We start from the raw sequence: 18,655 nt of genomic DNA, 5'->3' as shown, positions 1-18,655 counted from the left end.
CTTTGAACCTGCCTCTCTCCCAGAACCCTAGCACAGGAAACTCAAGGAGAGGGTCCCTGAGACTAGGAGTAGAGAATCACAGAAATGGGCTCTATGCTCTTCAGTTTCCTTTTGATGTACAATGAGGGAACTGAGGCTCCCTCACTGAATCCAGGATCCCGCCTGGCTGGACGGTGTGAACTTGAAGCCAACAAAATAACAATTTCAATCAAAATCTAAAGACCAAGGAGGGAATTAAGAAATAGTATAGTGGAGGCTGGGACCTAAGGGTGTGTCAGGGGGATGGACCTATACAAAGGCCATTAGGGAACCCCTACCTGGGATCCAAGCTGTGATACTTCTTCATAGCAGTAATGTCTGGGGACAACAGAAGGGGCATCTGGAGAAAGAGTGGCCTCAGCTAAAAAGCCAGGGAGTAGGTATAGGTTGAGCCGTTCCTTCAAGCTATGACAGCAAAGATAAAACATACTCAGAGTGAGTGCCCCAAAAGCAGGACTTGGGACAGAGAACAGAAACTGAGCGCGGAGGCCAGCACGGGAGTCCCCTAAAGAAGCAGATAAGGAGATAGCGCAGTAAGCCTTCTAGGAGCTTACAAAAAACTTAACCCCAAACATACGCAACCTTGGAACTTTCAGTAACAACATGTAATGTTCACCCTATGCAGTCTTTAGGCTTCCTACCATTTCTCTCACGAATCCTAGATATTCCTGGGGCAGACAGCAGATTCAGTCAGAAGAGCATACAACTCTTCATCTGGGGGTTGTGAGTTCAACCCCATATCAGGTGTAGAGATCACTTAAAAAATAAAATCTTTAAAAAAAAGAAAGAAAGAAAAAGAAAAAAGAATTCTAGATATTCCTTTAAAAAAAAAAAAAAAAGTATGGGGCGCCTGGGTGGCTCAGTTAGTTAAGTGTCTGCCTTCAGCTCAGGTCATGATCCCAGGGTACTAGGATTGAGTCCAGCCTTGGGCTCCTTGCTCAGCGGGGAGCCTGCTTCTCCCTCTCCCTCTGTCTACTGCTCCCCTGCTTATGCACACATGCTCTCTCTCAAATAAATCAATAAAATCTTTAAAAACATATATTAAAAATACATAGTTGTGTCTTCATATATAGAAAAAAATCACCACTGTTTTATGGTGAGGTACCATGTCTCTTGTTTGTTTTTATATCACTAAAAAAAACTCTACAGATATTTGACAGAATAAAATGGTCTGTTTTTGTGGGCTGCGGAATGCCTAATCACACACGAGAAAAAGCGTTTGCTGCTTGGATGAAACAAGGCTGCGATTTTCTATAAATCCCTCAGTGGAAAGATGGCAGTGATTCTACTTCATGGGCTGACAGACCTGCCACGTGGTGTTAGTTTACAGCACGGCATTTTCACCCTGTCAGATTTTCACTGCCACTCTTGAGTGAGAGATGAGGAAGAAAACCTCACCTCTTTCGGAATTTAGAGGCTCCACAGTGGAGGCTGGTAGAACTGGTTTGATATTCCCAAAAGATAACAATTTTCAAAGCCAACCATAGCTACTTGGAATCTGTGTAAATGCCAACAACAGACGTTACCAAATGCTAGTAATTAAACTGTGACACCGTGGTGCCTGCTGGAAGGAGATGGAAATCAGTATCCGCACAGGGGGAGCCCTTCAGGAACCTCATAGCTCCGGGAGCCCTTGTGTGATAGGTGGAGTCAATGGTAATTACTCATTAGTAATCTACTTTCGCCTCACATAATCTGCAGTATTTCTTATGGGCCAATACAGAAAAAATCCTGAGGGATAAATGATGAAATTAGCCATGCTGCTGCTATTTCCCTCCAAAGCCCACTAAAAACAGACTCAGGAAGGAAGAGCTTACTCAGAAAAAGAAGAGCTGGAAATCAGCATTCAAAATTTGGGTGGCTTTACGGTTTTCCTGACAACATTCACTGACTTAGGCCCGAATCCTATCCACTGCTTTGGGTAGAGTAGGTACAGAGTGAACAACTATGGAATTAATAGAAATGAGAGGCCAGACATGGCCAATGTAGTCCTTTCCACTGCAAGGACAATCTGTCACTCTGTGGGGGACAGGATGAGGACCAGTGTTATGGAACCTTCCATGGGACAACCATTGCAACACAAGCAGGGACTTTCGTGGCCTAACACATGACTCAACAAGTACTCTAAAAACCCAGTTCCCCCATTTCCAAAATGTCTGTCTGTAGGTCCCTTTCTAACAGGAGGGAGTGTAGGAGCTGTAGGAGAAAATGCCAGCGTGCACAGAAAGACATTTTATTTACATAAGCTAGCACCACCAGGATTCTTTGGTTTCCACCAGAGGAGTCCATAATGCACCCATGACAAGTTGAAATTTTTATACATTGAAACCTAACAAATAAAACATAAAACACAGAAGTAAAACCTCAATGTGAAAAGGTCACTGCCGATGGGAAGCTTCATTATCAGTGAAATGTGTACTCAGAATCAGTAATTTCTATCTGTTACTTTCCTCCCCTGGGCAATCTTTTAAACATTCTAAATAAAGGGGGCACCGACTCCACCACGAACAAGCACGTGAAATACAGCCCGCTTTAACGGCATTGTGGGTTTCGGCATAAAAGAAAGGGGACGTTTCCTGTCTTTTTGGGCCAAGCACAAAATGACCGTGTATGTACTGCTTTGTACTCTTTCCATCAGCAGCAGAACAAATGGTATTTCCCATGGATTAGAAAGCTGCCAAAACATTCTGGCACAAGCCATTTCTTCCCTACTTTGTAATCCCTTGCCCTCCAATAATGCTTTAGCAACGAATATTCAACCCTTTCCTCAAGGCTTGCAATGTACTATAGATCTATTATAGTTACCCACACAAATACAAGTCAGGAAAATGTCCAAACACTGAGGTTCGATGCTTTGAGACACACTTTTTAGTTCAATCTACTTTCCGTCTTCCTCGGCTGGGATTTGTTTTGCTACTTCGCCGTTGCTAAAGCTTACTTAAATTATCCTCCAAAATATTAAAGTCTGCAAAGGTGACCTCCAGTATCTCCTAAGACTTACCATGAATATAAGATGCACAAGAACAGGAGAGTGGTACCCAGGCCAGTAACCAAGTTTTCATCTCTGTACAGGTCCTGACCAAACTCTGGCACACAGATTGTCACATTCTTCCCATGCTCATCTAGAGCTTACAAGGAAAAGACAAAGAAATCAGAATTCATTAAAAAAGCATGTTGTAGCTCACAGACACATTCACTTGGGGAAAATTCTGGTAGCTTAGAAGAGTGAAGGCTTCTTATTGCAAACTCCTACTCTACAGTCCCACTGAACTCAGGCTAGATTGCTCCTACTTCAAAGGACCCCCTGCGACACAGTGGCTCAGTTGGTTGAGTGCCTGCCTTCGGCTCAGGTCATGATCCCAGGGTCGTGGGATCGAGTCCCACATCAGGCTCCCTGCTCAGCAGAGACCCTGCTTCTCCCTCAGATAAACAGATAAAATCTTTAAAAAAAAAAAGCAACCCCTCCCACCTAAGCAGCATCTTCAAACAAGACCCTCAGATTCCAGTGGAGGGCCAAAGGGTTCAAAGGTTTCCTCTATGCCATGATGTAGTAAGAGTCTCCTCTTTTCAGTACTCTTCAAACAGTAGTAAAAAGTGAAACGAGATCCATTTTTCAGTTGACTTAGCAGGCTCTGAATAGAAGTAGTATGCACACATTGTTGAGTTTCTCCCATGTCTATCTTCTCCAGAAGCATGTTGAGGCTACTCAGTCACCAAATATGTACTGACTACAGCAGCCCCTGGTTCAAAGCTCCAGCCAGACGAGAAGTCCCTTTACGTCAGTAATAGGATCATCATGATCCTATGATCCTTTGCTTACTTCTTGCCTCCTTTCCCAGGAAGAGTCTCCCATAATGGTCCCTTTCTCTACACTTTCTTTCTTTTATTCTTTTTGTAAGATTTTATTTTTAAGGTGGTGCCTGGGTGGCTCAGTGGGTTAAGTGACTGTGTTGGGCTCAGGTCATGATCCTAGAGTCCCAGCATTGAGCCCCACATCAGGCTCCTTACTCAGTGGGGTCACAAGCCTGGAATATGACAGGCCCCCTACCCGCGCCCTCAACTCAGCTCCCAGTGGAGCCTGCCTTTGCCCCCACAGATCAGGGTTGCCATGCCTCTACGCCCTAACCCTAACCCTAGGTTGGCTTCTGTACCCAGAGGCCTGGCCGAGTCAGTTTCTCCCTCTCCTCACCAGCCCCCACCCAGCTTGTGTTCTCTCTCTACTCACTCTCCGACTCAAACAGGCAAATAAAAATTTAAAAGAAAAAAAAAAAGGATTTTATTTTTAAGTAATCTTTATACGCAACTCAGGGCTTGAACTCACAACCCAGAGCTCAAGAGTCACATGCTCTGCCAACTGAGCCAGCCAGATGCCGCCTCTCTACATTTTCTTTATATATATATATATATCTTATTTCTTTTTATTGATCAGGACTGTAAATGTGCTAAGTCTACAGTGCTAAAATAAAAAAATCAGTTTATTTATAAACAGAAGAGTTATTTAAAGAGAAGTTCTTTCCTCAATGATACTGCAGTATGCATTAATTCCATTTGTTACTACTGTGCACAAAAGTCTTGTTTACAAGGGAACAGAACAAACATATCATTTTGCTCAGTGTATTGAATAGGTATAACTGGTTAACAGTTACTGAATCATGATGTAGAGAAACATGACAATACCAGGTGTGTACTTCCTGAGTGTTTCAAATTACAGTCTATGAAATTGCTGACATCCACAGGACAGAATAAAATTACCTGTGCAAAGGTGGGGTAAAATTAGTGTGTGGGGTCGCCTGGCTGGCATGATCGGTAGAACATGTGACTCTTGATCTCAGGGCCATGAGGTTAAGCCTCATGTTGGGCATGGAGCCTACTTTTAAAAAAATAAAAATAAGGGTGGCTGGGTGGCTCAGTGGGTTAAGCCGCTGCCTTCGGCTCAGGTCATGATCTCAGGGTCCGGGGATCGAGTCCCGCATTGGGCTCTCTGCTCAGCAGGGAGCCTGCTTCCTCCTCTCTCTCTCTGCCTGCCTCTCTGCCTACTTGTGATCTCTCTCTGTCAAATAAATAAATAAAATAAAAATAAAAATAAAAATAAGTGCTAAACACAAACACACCCTGGGGTGCCTGGCGGGCTCAGTCAAAGGAGCACGCAACTCTGGATCTCAGAGTTCTGAGTTCAAGGCCCATACTGGGTGCAGAGATTACTTAAAAATAAAATGTCTTAAAAAAAAAAAAAGTTTAGGGGCACCTGGGTGGCTTAGTCGGTCAAGTGTCTGCCTTCAGCTCAGGTCATGACCCCAGGATCCTGGGGATCAAGCCCCACATTGGCCTCACTGCTCAGGAGGAAGCCTGCTGCTCCCTCTTCCTGCTGCTCTCCCCACTTGTGCTCTCTCTCTGACAAATTTTTAAAATCTTTGAAAAAAAAAAAGCTTAAAAAAATAGCATATGAACATCCTGATGTTTTCTAGATTTCTAGATTTCTTAAAAGTTTCAAGAAGTAGGGTACCTGGGTGGCTCAGCTGGTTAAGCATCCAACTCTTTTTTTAAGATTTTATTTATTTATTTGAGAGAGAGAGAGAGAGCATGTGTGCACAAGCAGGGGAATAGTAGGCAGAGGGAAAGGAAGAACCAGGCTCCCCGCTGAGCAAGGAGCCCAATACTAGACTTGATTCCAGGACCCTGGGATCATGACCTGAGCCAAAGGCAGCTGCTTAACCTAATGAGTCACCCTAGCATCCCAAGTAATCGAACTCTTGATTTCGGTTCAGGTCAGGATCCCCAGGTTGGGAGATCAAGCTCCATGCAACAAGCTCCCTACTGGGACTGGAGCCTGCTTGAGATTCTCTCTCTCTCTTTCCCCACTCCCTAAATAAATAAATAAAAATAAAAACCATTTTACAAACATGCACATTCTGAGTATTAGAAGATGGACTACAATTATTACTGGCACTCACATTTGAGACAGCAAAAATAACTGTGCTGTGGTGTAAGGAATCTTTATTCTTAAGCCAAAGGGGAAAAAAATTTTTTTAACTGACCAAAATATGAACTTTTCTCTTTAAATAGTATTTCCTGAAACTACGAGTAAGTTTTCTGTTTTTAAGTGATAACTGCCATTTAAGAGAAAAACACTCTAACCAAAAACCTCACTATATTAAAACCAAAAATTAATAGCTGTAAAAGAAATTCTTAAAGAAGCTAGATAAAAAAACTTAAGAGTCAAGATAGAGCTATTTTAAAAAAGAATTAAATCTAGGATAGACTATACTTAATATAAGACCTACAATTGTACCACTCTGCACTATAAAAAGCTCTAAAGACAAGACTCATACACACAATACATGTATGTAAAACTTTAAAGATGATCTTTACATTTACTTCCTACATTTAAAAAAGGAAAACTTCAATTTTCTATTCCAGAGAAAAGATAGCACATTTATTTAACTTGATTTATAATAAAAGATCAAATGTACCCAAACATACACACATTTATAAATACTTCTGTGTATATATGTGTGTATACATTTATATATACATTTATCACAAAACTGATATAGATAATGAAATACAGTGAGTTCAGAAATCAAAATAAAAAATGGTCTTTTGGGGCGCCTGAGTTCAGCTCAGGTCATGGTCTCAGGGTCCTGGGATCAAGCCCTGCATCAGACTTTCTGCTCAGTAGGGGGCCTGCTTTCCCATCTCTCTCTGCCTGCCTCTCTGCCTACTTGTGATCTTTGTCTGTAAAATAAATAAATAAAATCTTTTAAAAAAATGGTCTTTTGGTGTTTTACTGACAAGGGGCTCATACATTAACAATTTATAATACGACAGGGCTCTTATAGTTCTCAAATAATCTTTACAACCACTCTCCAGTAACAATAGCTAACCCACATAGAGTACCTACAACATGCCAGGACCATATACACACATACACACTCACTGAATTCTTTAAAACTACCCTATAAAATAGGAATCTTATTTAATTGCCTTGATAAAATAATAATGAAAATCCTTACTTTAAAGACAAGGTATCTAGGCAGAGAGAGGTATAACCTTCTACAAGTTACTGAAGTGGCAGAAGCAAGCTATAAACCCAGGCGGTCTGACTCCCAAGTTCATGCATGTTCTATAGTCTCGATAAATAAACAGCATTTAAGAAGAGCAGTTCAAGTCAGCCACTGTTAGAGCTGGGCTCAAATCCTGTCTCCTGCTTCCTTCTCCCACTCTCTCTTACGTCAGAGAGATGACCACCTGAAGAAAAGTAAATTAACAACAAGCAAAAAACAACACAAAATAAGCAAAATACAGTAACGTTCATTGAAAACACAGAGTGGGAAAATGCATATTAGGCTCCAAAGCAAACTCAACAACCCATCTTTGTTCCTGTCTTCCCTACACAGCGGGAAGACTCAGGAGAAGAAATTTTTCATTTTCGTATCCAATTTTAAAGACTTTATCTAGTGAAAAATTTAGATCATCCATTCAATTTATTGTACCTTCGACATTCTGAATAACAGTTCAAATTCCTTCCTCCACAATGAAAATATTTGTACCGCACGCACACACTCCCTAAGGTGGCGGGCTGGCTTACCTACTTCTACGGGTTTGCTGGACAGAGCCGAGAAAGTGAGATACGTCACGTAGCAGCTTATAAGCCCAGACTGCAGTAACCCGGAATGGGGCTGTCCTGGAAAAATCAGAGGGTCAGATTTTAACACAGGGTCTGAAATTTCAAAAATAAGAAAGCCTAAGAAAACGAGGTCCCCATCCCCAAATGATGCTTCTCAAACCAAGACCCCCATCTCTGAAGGAAGGAAAAGGTCAATAATGTTATTTTCCAAACAACACTAAAAAGACAGGGAAAGGGGCAGAATTATCCACGAAGCCTGACTATGTTGTTTTAGAGACGCCAGGTTCTGCAGTCCTCTACTGCCACATCACTCTAATAACAACTGAATTAAGTGTACTGCCTGGTCCTCCTGAAGTTCATGGACACCAGTTCTCAAATCTTAAGACCTCAGAAGAAAATTCACCATCATTATCGGTGAGACCATGTAGCTTAGTGAGATAAATGGGAAACAGATGTCACAAGGCATGGATTCCAGATTCTAGGAGGCCATCAGACACTTGAAGTCCATGACAGCAGAAAAACTTCGACTTGTCAATAGACAAAAAACAAAAAACCTTCGTGAATACCAGTTCAGGTCAAAGAAGAAGGCACTGGGGTTCAGCAGTCATTGAGGGAAGAGCTTTAACATGCTATAATATTTAAATTAAATGAGGTGTTTCCTTCATTCAGAGTTACCAGGAAATGACAAAAAGGATGTATCATTTTTGGGTGGAATTTTTAACCATCTGCCTACATGAAAGGACTCAGAGTTCATCCAGTCTTCCCTCTGATTAAATTTGTTTCAAGTTTTAATTGCTAAATTTTACTAACCAGGGGTGCCTGAGTGGCTCAGGCAGTTAAGTGTCTACCTTCAGCTCAGGTCATGAGGTCAGGGTCTTGGGATCAAGCCTTGCATTGGATTCCCTGCTGGGCGGGAAGCCTGCTTCTCCCTCTCCCACTCCTGCTTATGTTCCCTCTCTCACTGTCTCTCTCTCAAATAAACAAATAAATAAAATCTCCTTTTAAATTAAATAAGATAAACTATACTATACAACAAAAGTATATAAGTAGTCTTTTTTTTTTTTTTTAAAGATTTTATTTATTTATTTGACAGAGAGAGATGGCGAGAGAGGGAACATAAGCAGGAGTGGGAGAAGGAGAAGCAGGCTTCCCGCCGAGCAGGGAATCCAATGCAAGTCTCGATCCCAAGATCCTGGGATCATGATCTGAGATGAAGGCAGATGCTTAATGACTGAGCCACCCAGGCATCCCTAGAAATAAGACTTTTATAAATGCTGCTCTTTGACACGGGAATAAGACTAACTTCAGCAACTAATGGCATTAAACTAAATATTTCAAATTATAACTATTTTAAAAAGTAGGATTTAATCCAAATGGAAGTTTAATCTGAATACTAGCATGTTTTAGGAAATTCTTAACTGATCAGTTAAAGGGACTGGGAGATTAGGACTCTCATTTTCAATAATGTAATTGGAATTTTCAGTACCAGAAAACCTTTAAATTATTCAATACTAGTTCACTTCTTTTTAAAGTTTATTTATTAAATTCCTTAATCCCTACACCAAACGTGAGACTTGGACTCATGACCCTGAGATCGAGTGTCATACACTCTTCCAATAGGGATGGAGCAAGCCAGGTGCCCTAAGACTAGTTTCACTTTTTAGATAACCATTTTAGAAATGACTGGAGGCGCTATACATTATTGGCCACCTTTCCCTTTTCCTATTAAAAACCTAGATATCACTTGCATTTCATCTCCTGTAGAGTAAGATACCTTCAAGAAAATTAGATCATGAATACTTCTTTCTACAACCAAAGATGGTATTCTGGTCTAAGATATCAGGAGTTGTTTATAAAAGACAACTCAGGCCTATACTTTCTAAAGCATTTTCAAATCCCAGTATCTCTTCCGTTTTGCCTTTGTGGGGTTTTGTTTGTTTTTAAGTAAGCTCTAGCCCAAAGTGGGGCTCAAACTCATGACCCTGAGATCAAGAGTCACATCCTCTACTGACTGAGCCAGCCAGGCGCCCCTCTTCCATTTGCCTTTGAAACAACCTTGAGCCAGGAAGGTTTACAGATTTCTGTTGGCTTCACTGAGAAAGAATTGGGTCTGAGGAAGGTTAGCTCACGGGGCTGGCTGCTGGCTCAGCCAGACTGGATTTTCTATTTCCTGACTCCTACACCACATGGTTCCCGATTTCTGACCCAGAGGCCTTGGGTGAAAGATGAGCCCAGAAAGAGCTCCTTCTGGAGTTTTCTCATTCAAGTTTTACACAGGGAATACAAGGAAGAACTTAATACACACTCAAGGCATCCTCCACTTAAAGGGTCCCTGTAGTACATTATTTAATAATGGTAACATCTGGAGTGCCTGGGTGGCCCATTTGGTTAAGTGTCTACAGCTCAGATCATGATAGGATCAAGACCCATGTCACACTCCTTGCTCAGCAGGCTCCCTGCTTCTCTCTCTCCCCCATTCCCCCTGCTTGTGCTGTCACTATCCCTGTCTCTCTTCCTCTCAAATAAACAAATAAATAAATAAAATCTTTAAAAAATAATAATAACGGTAACATCTACCTTCCTGTTGATTGACTTCACCATATTCCGATCTTTCTGGACCCGAGGCACGCCGGCTATCACATTCAGCCCAAGTGTGTCCTACCCTTCCTATGGCGGACCCCTCCACAGTAACTTAAGGAATGACCATAGTTTAAAAACACAAAAACATGAGGTTTTGCTCAAATTTAGACACAACAAAATACAAATCAAGGGGAAGGGGGAAAAAAAACGTGCTTACGATTTTGGACGCAGGGCGAGATGGCTACTGCTGAAATGAGCAGACACAGGCCCCCATTCAGCCCCAGGAGAATTTTGTTTTCCAGACAGCCATCTTTCTGTGTATAAAACACCGCCATCAAAATCAGGCCTCCGGTGGCAACGGAGTACATGATGAGTGTCACGAGGGCCAGAGCTGCGTACCACAGCTTGTTGGTAGCCGTGCCTGCAGTCCTGTTTCTCCACAAGTGTCAGACAGAGGGGAGAGAAGACAAGTCAATGCAGCCCCCATTCTCTGACCACACTTAACCACCCCTCAGGCACTCACAGTGCTCTCAGGCCGCAGGCCAAGATAAACCCAACTGTCCAGAAGACCTATCCTTTTACCACAATTATGCTCCAGCAAAGCCAGAAGATACAGGTAAATATGCAAAAATGTTTTAGATCAGGCTCAGAATGTTTTCTAAACATGAAAACGTTATTTTTAATGTGTGTTCATCAACTACAATGCACGTCCACAGACTTGACTCTACCCTCCCCGTTCTGAATAGGAATTACCCTGTGGCGGTCTTTGGCAAGTCTCAAAAACAAGTGGCTCCTAGATGGGGTTCTCTTCACATTTTCCCCGCTCAACATGGAGCCCGAACGTGCCACTGCCTCTTACTACTTTAGGGAGAGAAGCAGCAAGTCAACCTCACTCACAGAAAGACTAGCTGACCTCGGCCCTTTCATCGATCTGCTGCAAAGAGGCATCTACTGCTTCTCGAAAACAATGCCATGTAGGATGGAGGGAGAGTGTGAAGAGAATAAAATCAGCCTGGAAATGAGTAAAAATTATAACGGGATTTACAATAAGAAACTTCCAGAGATTAATCTGCTTTCTAGTTTATATATATATTAATAAAGGGAAGGAAGGAATAAGTGGTGGTTTAATAATCTCTAGAAATTCTTCAGAAGAATGACCCAAAAAAGTGTTCCAAACCACGAAATAAAGAGGACAGAACAAGAGAGCGCACGGAGTGAATCAATGCTGTCCGTCTTACGATTAAAAGGCCCCGCTGTAACTACGTTCCAACAAACCTTCACAGAGAGAGCAATTTGCTTCATGTTTTCACAAAACTGGAATGCATTCAGGCAACTCAGCTAAAATGTTTTAATTATGAAAAAGTTATTGTAGCCAGAGACAAACAAGGAGGACAGAGAGAAATGATGATGACCATCATATTCCTGAAACCAAGCCAGGCACTCAATGACGACAGAATTAGTCTAACATAAAAGGCACACAGAGGAAATGACAGAAAATGAGACTTATGAAAAATAAAATTCTAAAAGCCAAATGGTGATCAGTGACAGAGAAACAGAATGCATCGTGTAGAAAAAGATGAACACAGCTGACCAGTATGTGGGTGGGGTGAGACTGTTTCACCACTGGTCTTTTGGGCTATTTTTAGCATATGAAGGGCTTTTTTTTTTTTTTTTAAGATTTTATTTATTTATTTGAGAGAGAGCACACACAAACAGGGGGAGGAGCAGAGGGAGACAAGCAGAGTGCCCTGGGTGCAGAGCCCAAGCTAGGGCTCAATCCCAGGACCCTGAGATCATGACCTGGAGCTGAAACCAGGAGATAGACGCTTAGCCAACTGAGCCACCCAGGCACCCTGAGAAGAGGAATTTTTTTACAAAAAGGGAACAACTTCTGACTGTAATCTTCCTCTCCCAGCTCCCTCCTCCCCGACCACATCCTCATCACCAGCAGCAAAGTCTATGAGTTCCAACTTTGGAACATACCAGAACCTAACTGCTGCCATCATTGTTCGAGCTACAGTCAGGCCTGCTCACTTGCAACTCTATCCTCCTCCAATCTTTTCTGGAATTAAAATGTACATCATATCATGTTCTTCTTGTTTCAAACCCCAGTGATGCCCTCCCATCTCACACAAGGGCCCCAGAAGCCTGACATGATCTGAACCAATGCCTTCTCCTATTCTCACCTCTGGTGCCCACCCTTCAGCACCAGGGGGCGCAGCACAGAGGATGCCCGTTTGCCCCTCAACACACTGGGCCTGGGCCCAGCAGAGTCCTGCCTCCAACTCTCCCCCTTCCACCTCTCACGGTTGTCTCCCTCACACCTGATTGGGAAGCCTTTCCCTGCCCTGCTCTCCCCAAAGCCCACACCCTGCTTTCTTTCCCTCCAGTCTTTTCTACCACTGAGCCTGTTACTTCCTTATCTGCTTGATCATAAACTGATGTCCTCCCGGTGCCCCTGCCCTCCCCAACGGAGGAGGTAAGGTCCATGGATCAGGACATCACTGTGTTCTCTGCTCTTCTCCTGCTGTTGAGCGACTGGCAGATAATATGTGCTTAATGAATACTGGTGTGAGGACTATCAACCATTAAACCATAACTTTGTGCAGCAAAGGTAGCAGAATGGCCGCCACTCCTGCGGCTTCAGACTCATGACTTCCGCCTCGGTGACAGCTTGCTCCGGCAGGTGTCCCACATAGGTGCCATATCTTTATACTCTCTGTGCCTACCACACAGTCTGGCACATAATTAAATCCCCCCCAAAATGTGAGTAAATGCTAAATGGGAAGAAGCACTTGGAAGGAGATGAGAAAAGGACCAGAAAACCGGCAGAGTGCACAACACAGTATGCGGGTGCCAGGTTGGGAGAGTCGGCTGCCCTTGGGCTTGGGACTCAGTAGGACCCAACAACAATGGAAATAACAGATCTAGCACATTTAGAAGATGGGTCTTTGTGAGAAACACCTGAATGTACCTTCTACTTTTTGCTATTTCATTTTTGATAAAGAGTTGTCATTTCAAATCACAAAATTTGAGGTAGAAAGGAAAGAACACATGAAACATCTAATGCAACCATATTATTCTGTAGGTATGAAAACTGAGGTCAGAGAGGCCAAGTAATATACCTAAAAAGAAGTGGGGACATGAACACTTGGAGTCTCCTGGTTTCTGGGCCCAGGGCCTCAGGCCTATTAGCACTGGGATCTTTTCCTTCTCAGGATGTTTACTGAAAAGAGAAGAAAGGGGGGCCCTGGGTGGCTCAGTCATTAAGCCTTTGCCTTTGGCTCTGGTTGTGATCCCAGGAACCTGGGATCAAGCTCTGCATCCAGTATCCTGGTCAGTGGGAGGCCTGCTTCTCCCTCTCCCACTCCCCCTGCTTGTGTTCCCTCTCTCACGGTCTGTCAAATAAATAAATAAATAAAATGTTTTAAAAAAGAAAAGAAAGGGATGCTTGGGTGGCTCACTCAGTCAGGCGTCTGCCTTCGGCTCAGGTCATGATCCCAGGGTCCTGGGATTGAATCCCATGTCAGGCTCCTTGCTCAGTGGGGAACCTGCTCCTCCCTTTCCCTCTGCCTGCTGCTCCCTCTGCTTGTGCTCTTTCTCTCTGACAAATAAATAGAGAAAATCTTAAAAAAAAAAAAAAAAAAGAAAAGAGAAGAAAAGGAAAGAAAAAGTACTTTGGTTGTTCCATAAGGAGTGATGTATTTTCTAGACTAACCCTGTAAGCAACAGTCTTTATTTAAAAACGACACCCCCCAAAAACTAGTAAATTAATTTACCTGAAAATAGTTTCCTAGCTTAATCCTAATTTTAGGCAGACAAATCAGCTATGAATATGATGACAATAGGGATTTTGTTGGGATATTAGCCTCAACGCCAAGACAACAGCAACATCATTTGTCGCAAAGCTCTTAAGCCATTCTTATTGAGTGGTTTCTGGAAGGTTTTTACAGCAGCCTAACTCTTCCAAAATGCCTGCTAAAACTTGGCATCAATAATTAGTCTCTGAAAATGGCTTTAGAATCAATCAAAACAGTCAAATCAGAGCTGAAGAAGCACAAGTATTCTCAAGAGAACATACTACTTAATGGGCAAATCAGGCACTCAGTACTGAAGACATTATTATTTTTAAAAGTTCAATATTTGGGGGGCGCCTGGGTGGCTCAGTGGGTTAAGCCGCTGCCTTCGGCTCGGGTCATGATCTCAGGGTCCTGGGATCGAGTCCCACATCGGGCTCTCTGCTCAGCGGAGAGCCTGCTTCCCTCTCTCTCTCTGCCTGCCTCTCCATCTACTTGTGATTTCTCTCTGTCAAATAAATAAATAAAATCTTAAAAAAAAAAAAAAAAAGTTCAATATTTGGGGGGCACCTGGGTGGCTCAGTGGGTTAAAGCCTCTGCCTTCGGCTCAGGTCATGATCCCAGGGTCATGGGATCAAGTCCCGCATGGGGCTCTCTGCTCTGCAGGGAGGCCTGCTTCCTCCTCTCTCTCTCTCTCTCTCTCTCTCTGCCTGCCTCTCTGCCTACTTGGGGTCTCTGTCTGTCAAATAAATAAATAAAATCTTAAAAAATAAATAAATAAATAAAAATAAAAAAAATAAAATAAAAAAATAAAAGTTCAATATTTTGAAGTATACATGTGAAAATTTTACAAAAAATTTTGGATGACTTTTTATTAGACAAAATAAATTTCTGTAGTGCTATCTATGTGACTATTCAATGTGCTGTAAAATTTTAAAAACTGTAAGTATTTGAGTGCTTACTCCAATATTTACCAAATTAAAAAATGATAACACTAGCCTTTCACTCATGCACCTCTTGATTTGTTCTCCAAAGAAACAAAACCAAAATCAAAATGAAACTACTACTACTACCAAGCTGAGGAATGTAATCAGAATGAAAAGTATTTTCAGGGGCGCCTGGGTGGTTCAATTGGTTCAGCATCTGCCTTTGCCTCAGGTCATGATTCCGGGGTCCTCCTAGCAGGGAGCCTGTTTTTCCCTCTCCCTCTGCTGCTCTCCCTGCTTGTGTTCTCTCTCTCTCTCTCTGTCCAATAAATACATAAAATCTTAAAAAAAAAAAAAAAAAGATTGTCAAAGAATTCAGACCATGTGTTTTTTGTCCAAGATAAAAAATAAATTTCAAATTCATTCATTACTTTCTGCCCTTTTTCCAAAACATTATAAAATAACACAATACAAACAAAAATCTACAAAATAGCAAAAGTTTTATCAGGTACAATAGGTATTTTCATTCAAGTATTTTTAAAAGATTTCATTTATTTATTTGAGAGAAAGCACGGGGGGGGGCACACAGGGCAGGGGGAGAAAGAGAAGCAGACTCCCTGCTGAGCAGAGAACCTGATGCTCATACTTTCCATCCTAGGACCCTGAGATCGTGACCTGAGCCAAAGTCAGGTGCTTAACTGACTGACCGACCTAGGCACCCTTCTATTTGTATTTTATAAGCAAAGTAAGACAACAAGAAGCCAAGTGCCCCTTGCCTGGAGTCACAAAGAGAGCCCAGCCAGTCTTAGCACTCAAAGGGCTAACCCTCTTCTAGCTGCCCGTCCCTCAATGTGGTTCAGTAATAAAATAAATAGAAATAAAAGTAGCTATTAATAGTTTGGCATTTCCCACTTCATTCTAGGATGTGAATCCCATGTTCAAGGCAGTTAGAAGAACTCTACATCTTTTAATTCAGGATAGCTCTCTAAGGCAACACAACAGACCTTCCTAGTGAAGGGATCTTTATACTCTTAGGCAGGTGGAGGAGGAACCAATAAAAATTTAAGAAAACAACTATCATATTCTTTGCAGAAAGTGTATTTTCAGCTCCAAAGTTTTTTTGTTTTTTTTTTTTCTTTTTAAAAATCTCTTAAGGACAGAAGCCTACAATAAAGCCTGCCCAAATTTTCAGGCACCCACCATCCCAACCAGGAAGCCAGGGCTGAGAAGTGCCAGCCCACTCAGAGCCCAAACGACAGCGCATGGGAAAAAGCCAAAAAGGGAAGAGAAATGAAATGGAAGAAGGAAAGGGAGAAAGGAGAGAAAAACAGCATGGTAAAGGAGTGAATGAAAAGGTTCAAAGAGCAGGAGTGAAGGGAAAGTGTGGACCAGCTATCTGAGGCGTAAGCAAGCTGCTGATCCCAGCACAATTCAGAGCTGCTGGTTAACACCGTCCTGTGGGCAGTTTCTCTGAGCAGCAGGCGAGCTCACTTGGAAGCTTCCCCCAAAATGCACATACCAGTTCTTGTTCCATTTATGTGCGAACTCAACGAGCAGGATGAGTTGGATGCCTATGAAGATGAAGCCTCCGACGGCTCCCACATAGCGCCAGGCTGCAAAAGAAGACCATCGTCCCAAAGGAGCTGAGGTGACTGTTCTGGCATTGAGTTCAAAGGAGAATAAAGACTGTAGTTATCTTTACCGTGTTCTTCTTGTACCTTTAATTTCCAGGCAATCCCATACAATGGGTGCCACCACTATACCCACTTCACAGATGAGAAAAATGGAGAGTCCATGTAAACCAACCAAGTCCCATAGTTAGTAAAGGACTAGGCTGGGATGTGAACACACAGAGTGTGGCTCGGGAGCACCTGGGCTTAACCTCCATACCGCATCTGCCAGATAGCCTAACAGATGAAGTCGTTCATAAAATCAACAATGACCCACAATCTAAAACTAAAAAACACAAGTTATGAGGTAAAAAAGGGTTCAAACTGTATTGCCCATGGAGTCACCAGAGACTAGTAGAGAAATGAGGTTCAGAGAGACTCAGATCCACTTCTCTGCGACACAGAAGCTCTAACCTTGAGTGAGCCATGTCGCTCCTCTGGGTTACAGCTTGTCTGTAAAAATGACTGAGCTGCACTAGAGGACCACTGGGCCCCTTCCCACCCTAAATCTACCATTTCCATACATAAAAGTACATCTGTAGGGGACAGAAAACTAATTAACAGCATTTTAGGAAAAAAATAAGACTTAAATATAACTTCCTTAAGGACTACAAAAATTAGTATGACCCTAGGGGCACCTGGGTGGCTCAGTTGTCTGTCTTCAGCTCAAGTGGTATCGCAGGGTCCTGGAATCGAGCCCCACATCAGGCTCCCTGCTCAGTGAGGAGCATACCTCTCCCTCTGCCTCTGCCTCTGCCTCTCTCCCCATCTGGTCCATGCATATATGCGCTTTCTCTCTCAAATTAGTAAATGAAATCTTGAAACAAAAACAAAAAAATTAGTATGACCCTAAAAACTAGCCAGACCCTAGTGACCATCTGAGAGGCTGTGGGCTGTTCCTTACGGACGGCTACTGCGTGCATGTTTTTACTACTTGAACTAGACACATGAATTCGTATGGGTTAAACAGAGTTTCGAACCACTGAAATTCAGGCTTTTTTCCCTTCCGGACTCTTATGAAAAGAGGCCCCTGTTTCAGGTATGATTAAAGGCTTCCAATTAAATTAATTTTGGTAAATCCTACGAAAAAGAAACATAATTCGGTGTTACACAGTTTCACGTCAGGTAAGTTTACAGGTAGGACTAGGACTAGAGGAAGCCGGTCTGATCTCACCACAGCTGCAGGCAGATCTGAAGCTGCTAAGACAGCCCAAGGAGGTCGGGAGCAGGCGGATTTCCTGGGCGGTTCCCTGGGAAAGAACAAGGCCTCCCTGGGCCCATTCAAACATGGCTGATGGGAATCATGCTGACAAGCCGAACTGGTTTTCAAACACATTTTAAGTGCCCCACTTTTCCCCTCCGGCCAACAGCCTTAAAATTATCCTTTGAATTCTCTCGGCTGCAGAGGAACACCCAGCCAGAAAGGGAGGAAATAGGGGAGAGATCAAGCAGGAGTGGGTGTCGCGGGGAGAAGAGAGGGAGAAGAGAGGGTGGATGAAGAGTGGGCAGGGAAGGAGGGGCTTTTTTATGAAACCACAAGAAAATCACTAATTCAAAATATCAAAGGCACCCTGGACTACAGTTTGCAACAATTTTACAAAACAGGTAAGGACAAAATAAATAGGTACCACCCAAATACCCCATTTGTACCATTCAGAAAGGTCTCCTGATCTGGAATGAAGAAAGCTCCTGAGCACATGGCCCCCAGCAACAGAAGTTTAAAGAACCAAAAGCTGGAAGGGAAAAAAAAAAAAAAAGAGGAAATGTATTTAAATGATATTCATGGAAGGACAAAAGAGCTCTTAGAAGGTAAGTATGTCAGCCCATGTTTCTGTTGTTGGTACTGTTCCTTCCAAATCGAGGGGAAGTAATTAAGTGACTGGAGACTGCCTTTTCCCATAATTAGACCAACCCAACCACTTTGTTGAGGTGGGGGGATGATGTAGGGACAGGCCTTAACACAAGAAATAAAAACTCTCATCTCCGCTGCAATTCTCGTTGTGGTACTAAGTGTTA

General features: G+C 42.7%; 1 protein-coding gene across 1 annotated transcript in view; it reads right to left on the bottom strand.

Moving 5' to 3' along the window:
• The window catches only part of SERINC5 (serine incorporator 5), a 110,311-nt gene that overhangs the window by 13,561 nt on the left and 78,095 nt on the right, over positions 1–18,655 (bottom strand). Inside the window, exons 4-8 of the mRNA XM_045074539.1 lie at positions 18,290–18,372; positions 16,489–16,582; positions 10,464–10,675; positions 7,628–7,723; positions 3,041–3,167 (exon numbers count right to left, since the gene is read on the bottom strand). Of these exons, the coding sequence (XP_044930474.1) occupies positions 3,041–3,167; positions 7,628–7,723; positions 10,464–10,675; positions 16,489–16,582; positions 18,290–18,372 (612 nt within the window). The remainder of the gene's footprint in view (positions 1–3,040; positions 3,168–7,627; positions 7,724–10,463; positions 10,676–16,488; positions 16,583–18,289; positions 18,373–18,655) is intronic.

This window comes from Mustela putorius, unplaced genomic scaffold (genome assembly GCF_011764305.1).
Source record: "Mustela putorius furo isolate JIRA1106 unplaced genomic scaffold, ASM1176430v1.1 tig00537350_pilon_pilon_pilon, whole genome shotgun sequence".
NCBI lineage: Eukaryota > Metazoa > Chordata > Mammalia > Carnivora > Mustelidae > Mustela > Mustela putorius.
The sequence above is the reverse complement of the archived record's forward strand: the minus strand, read 5'-3'. Positions and strand labels throughout refer to the sequence as shown.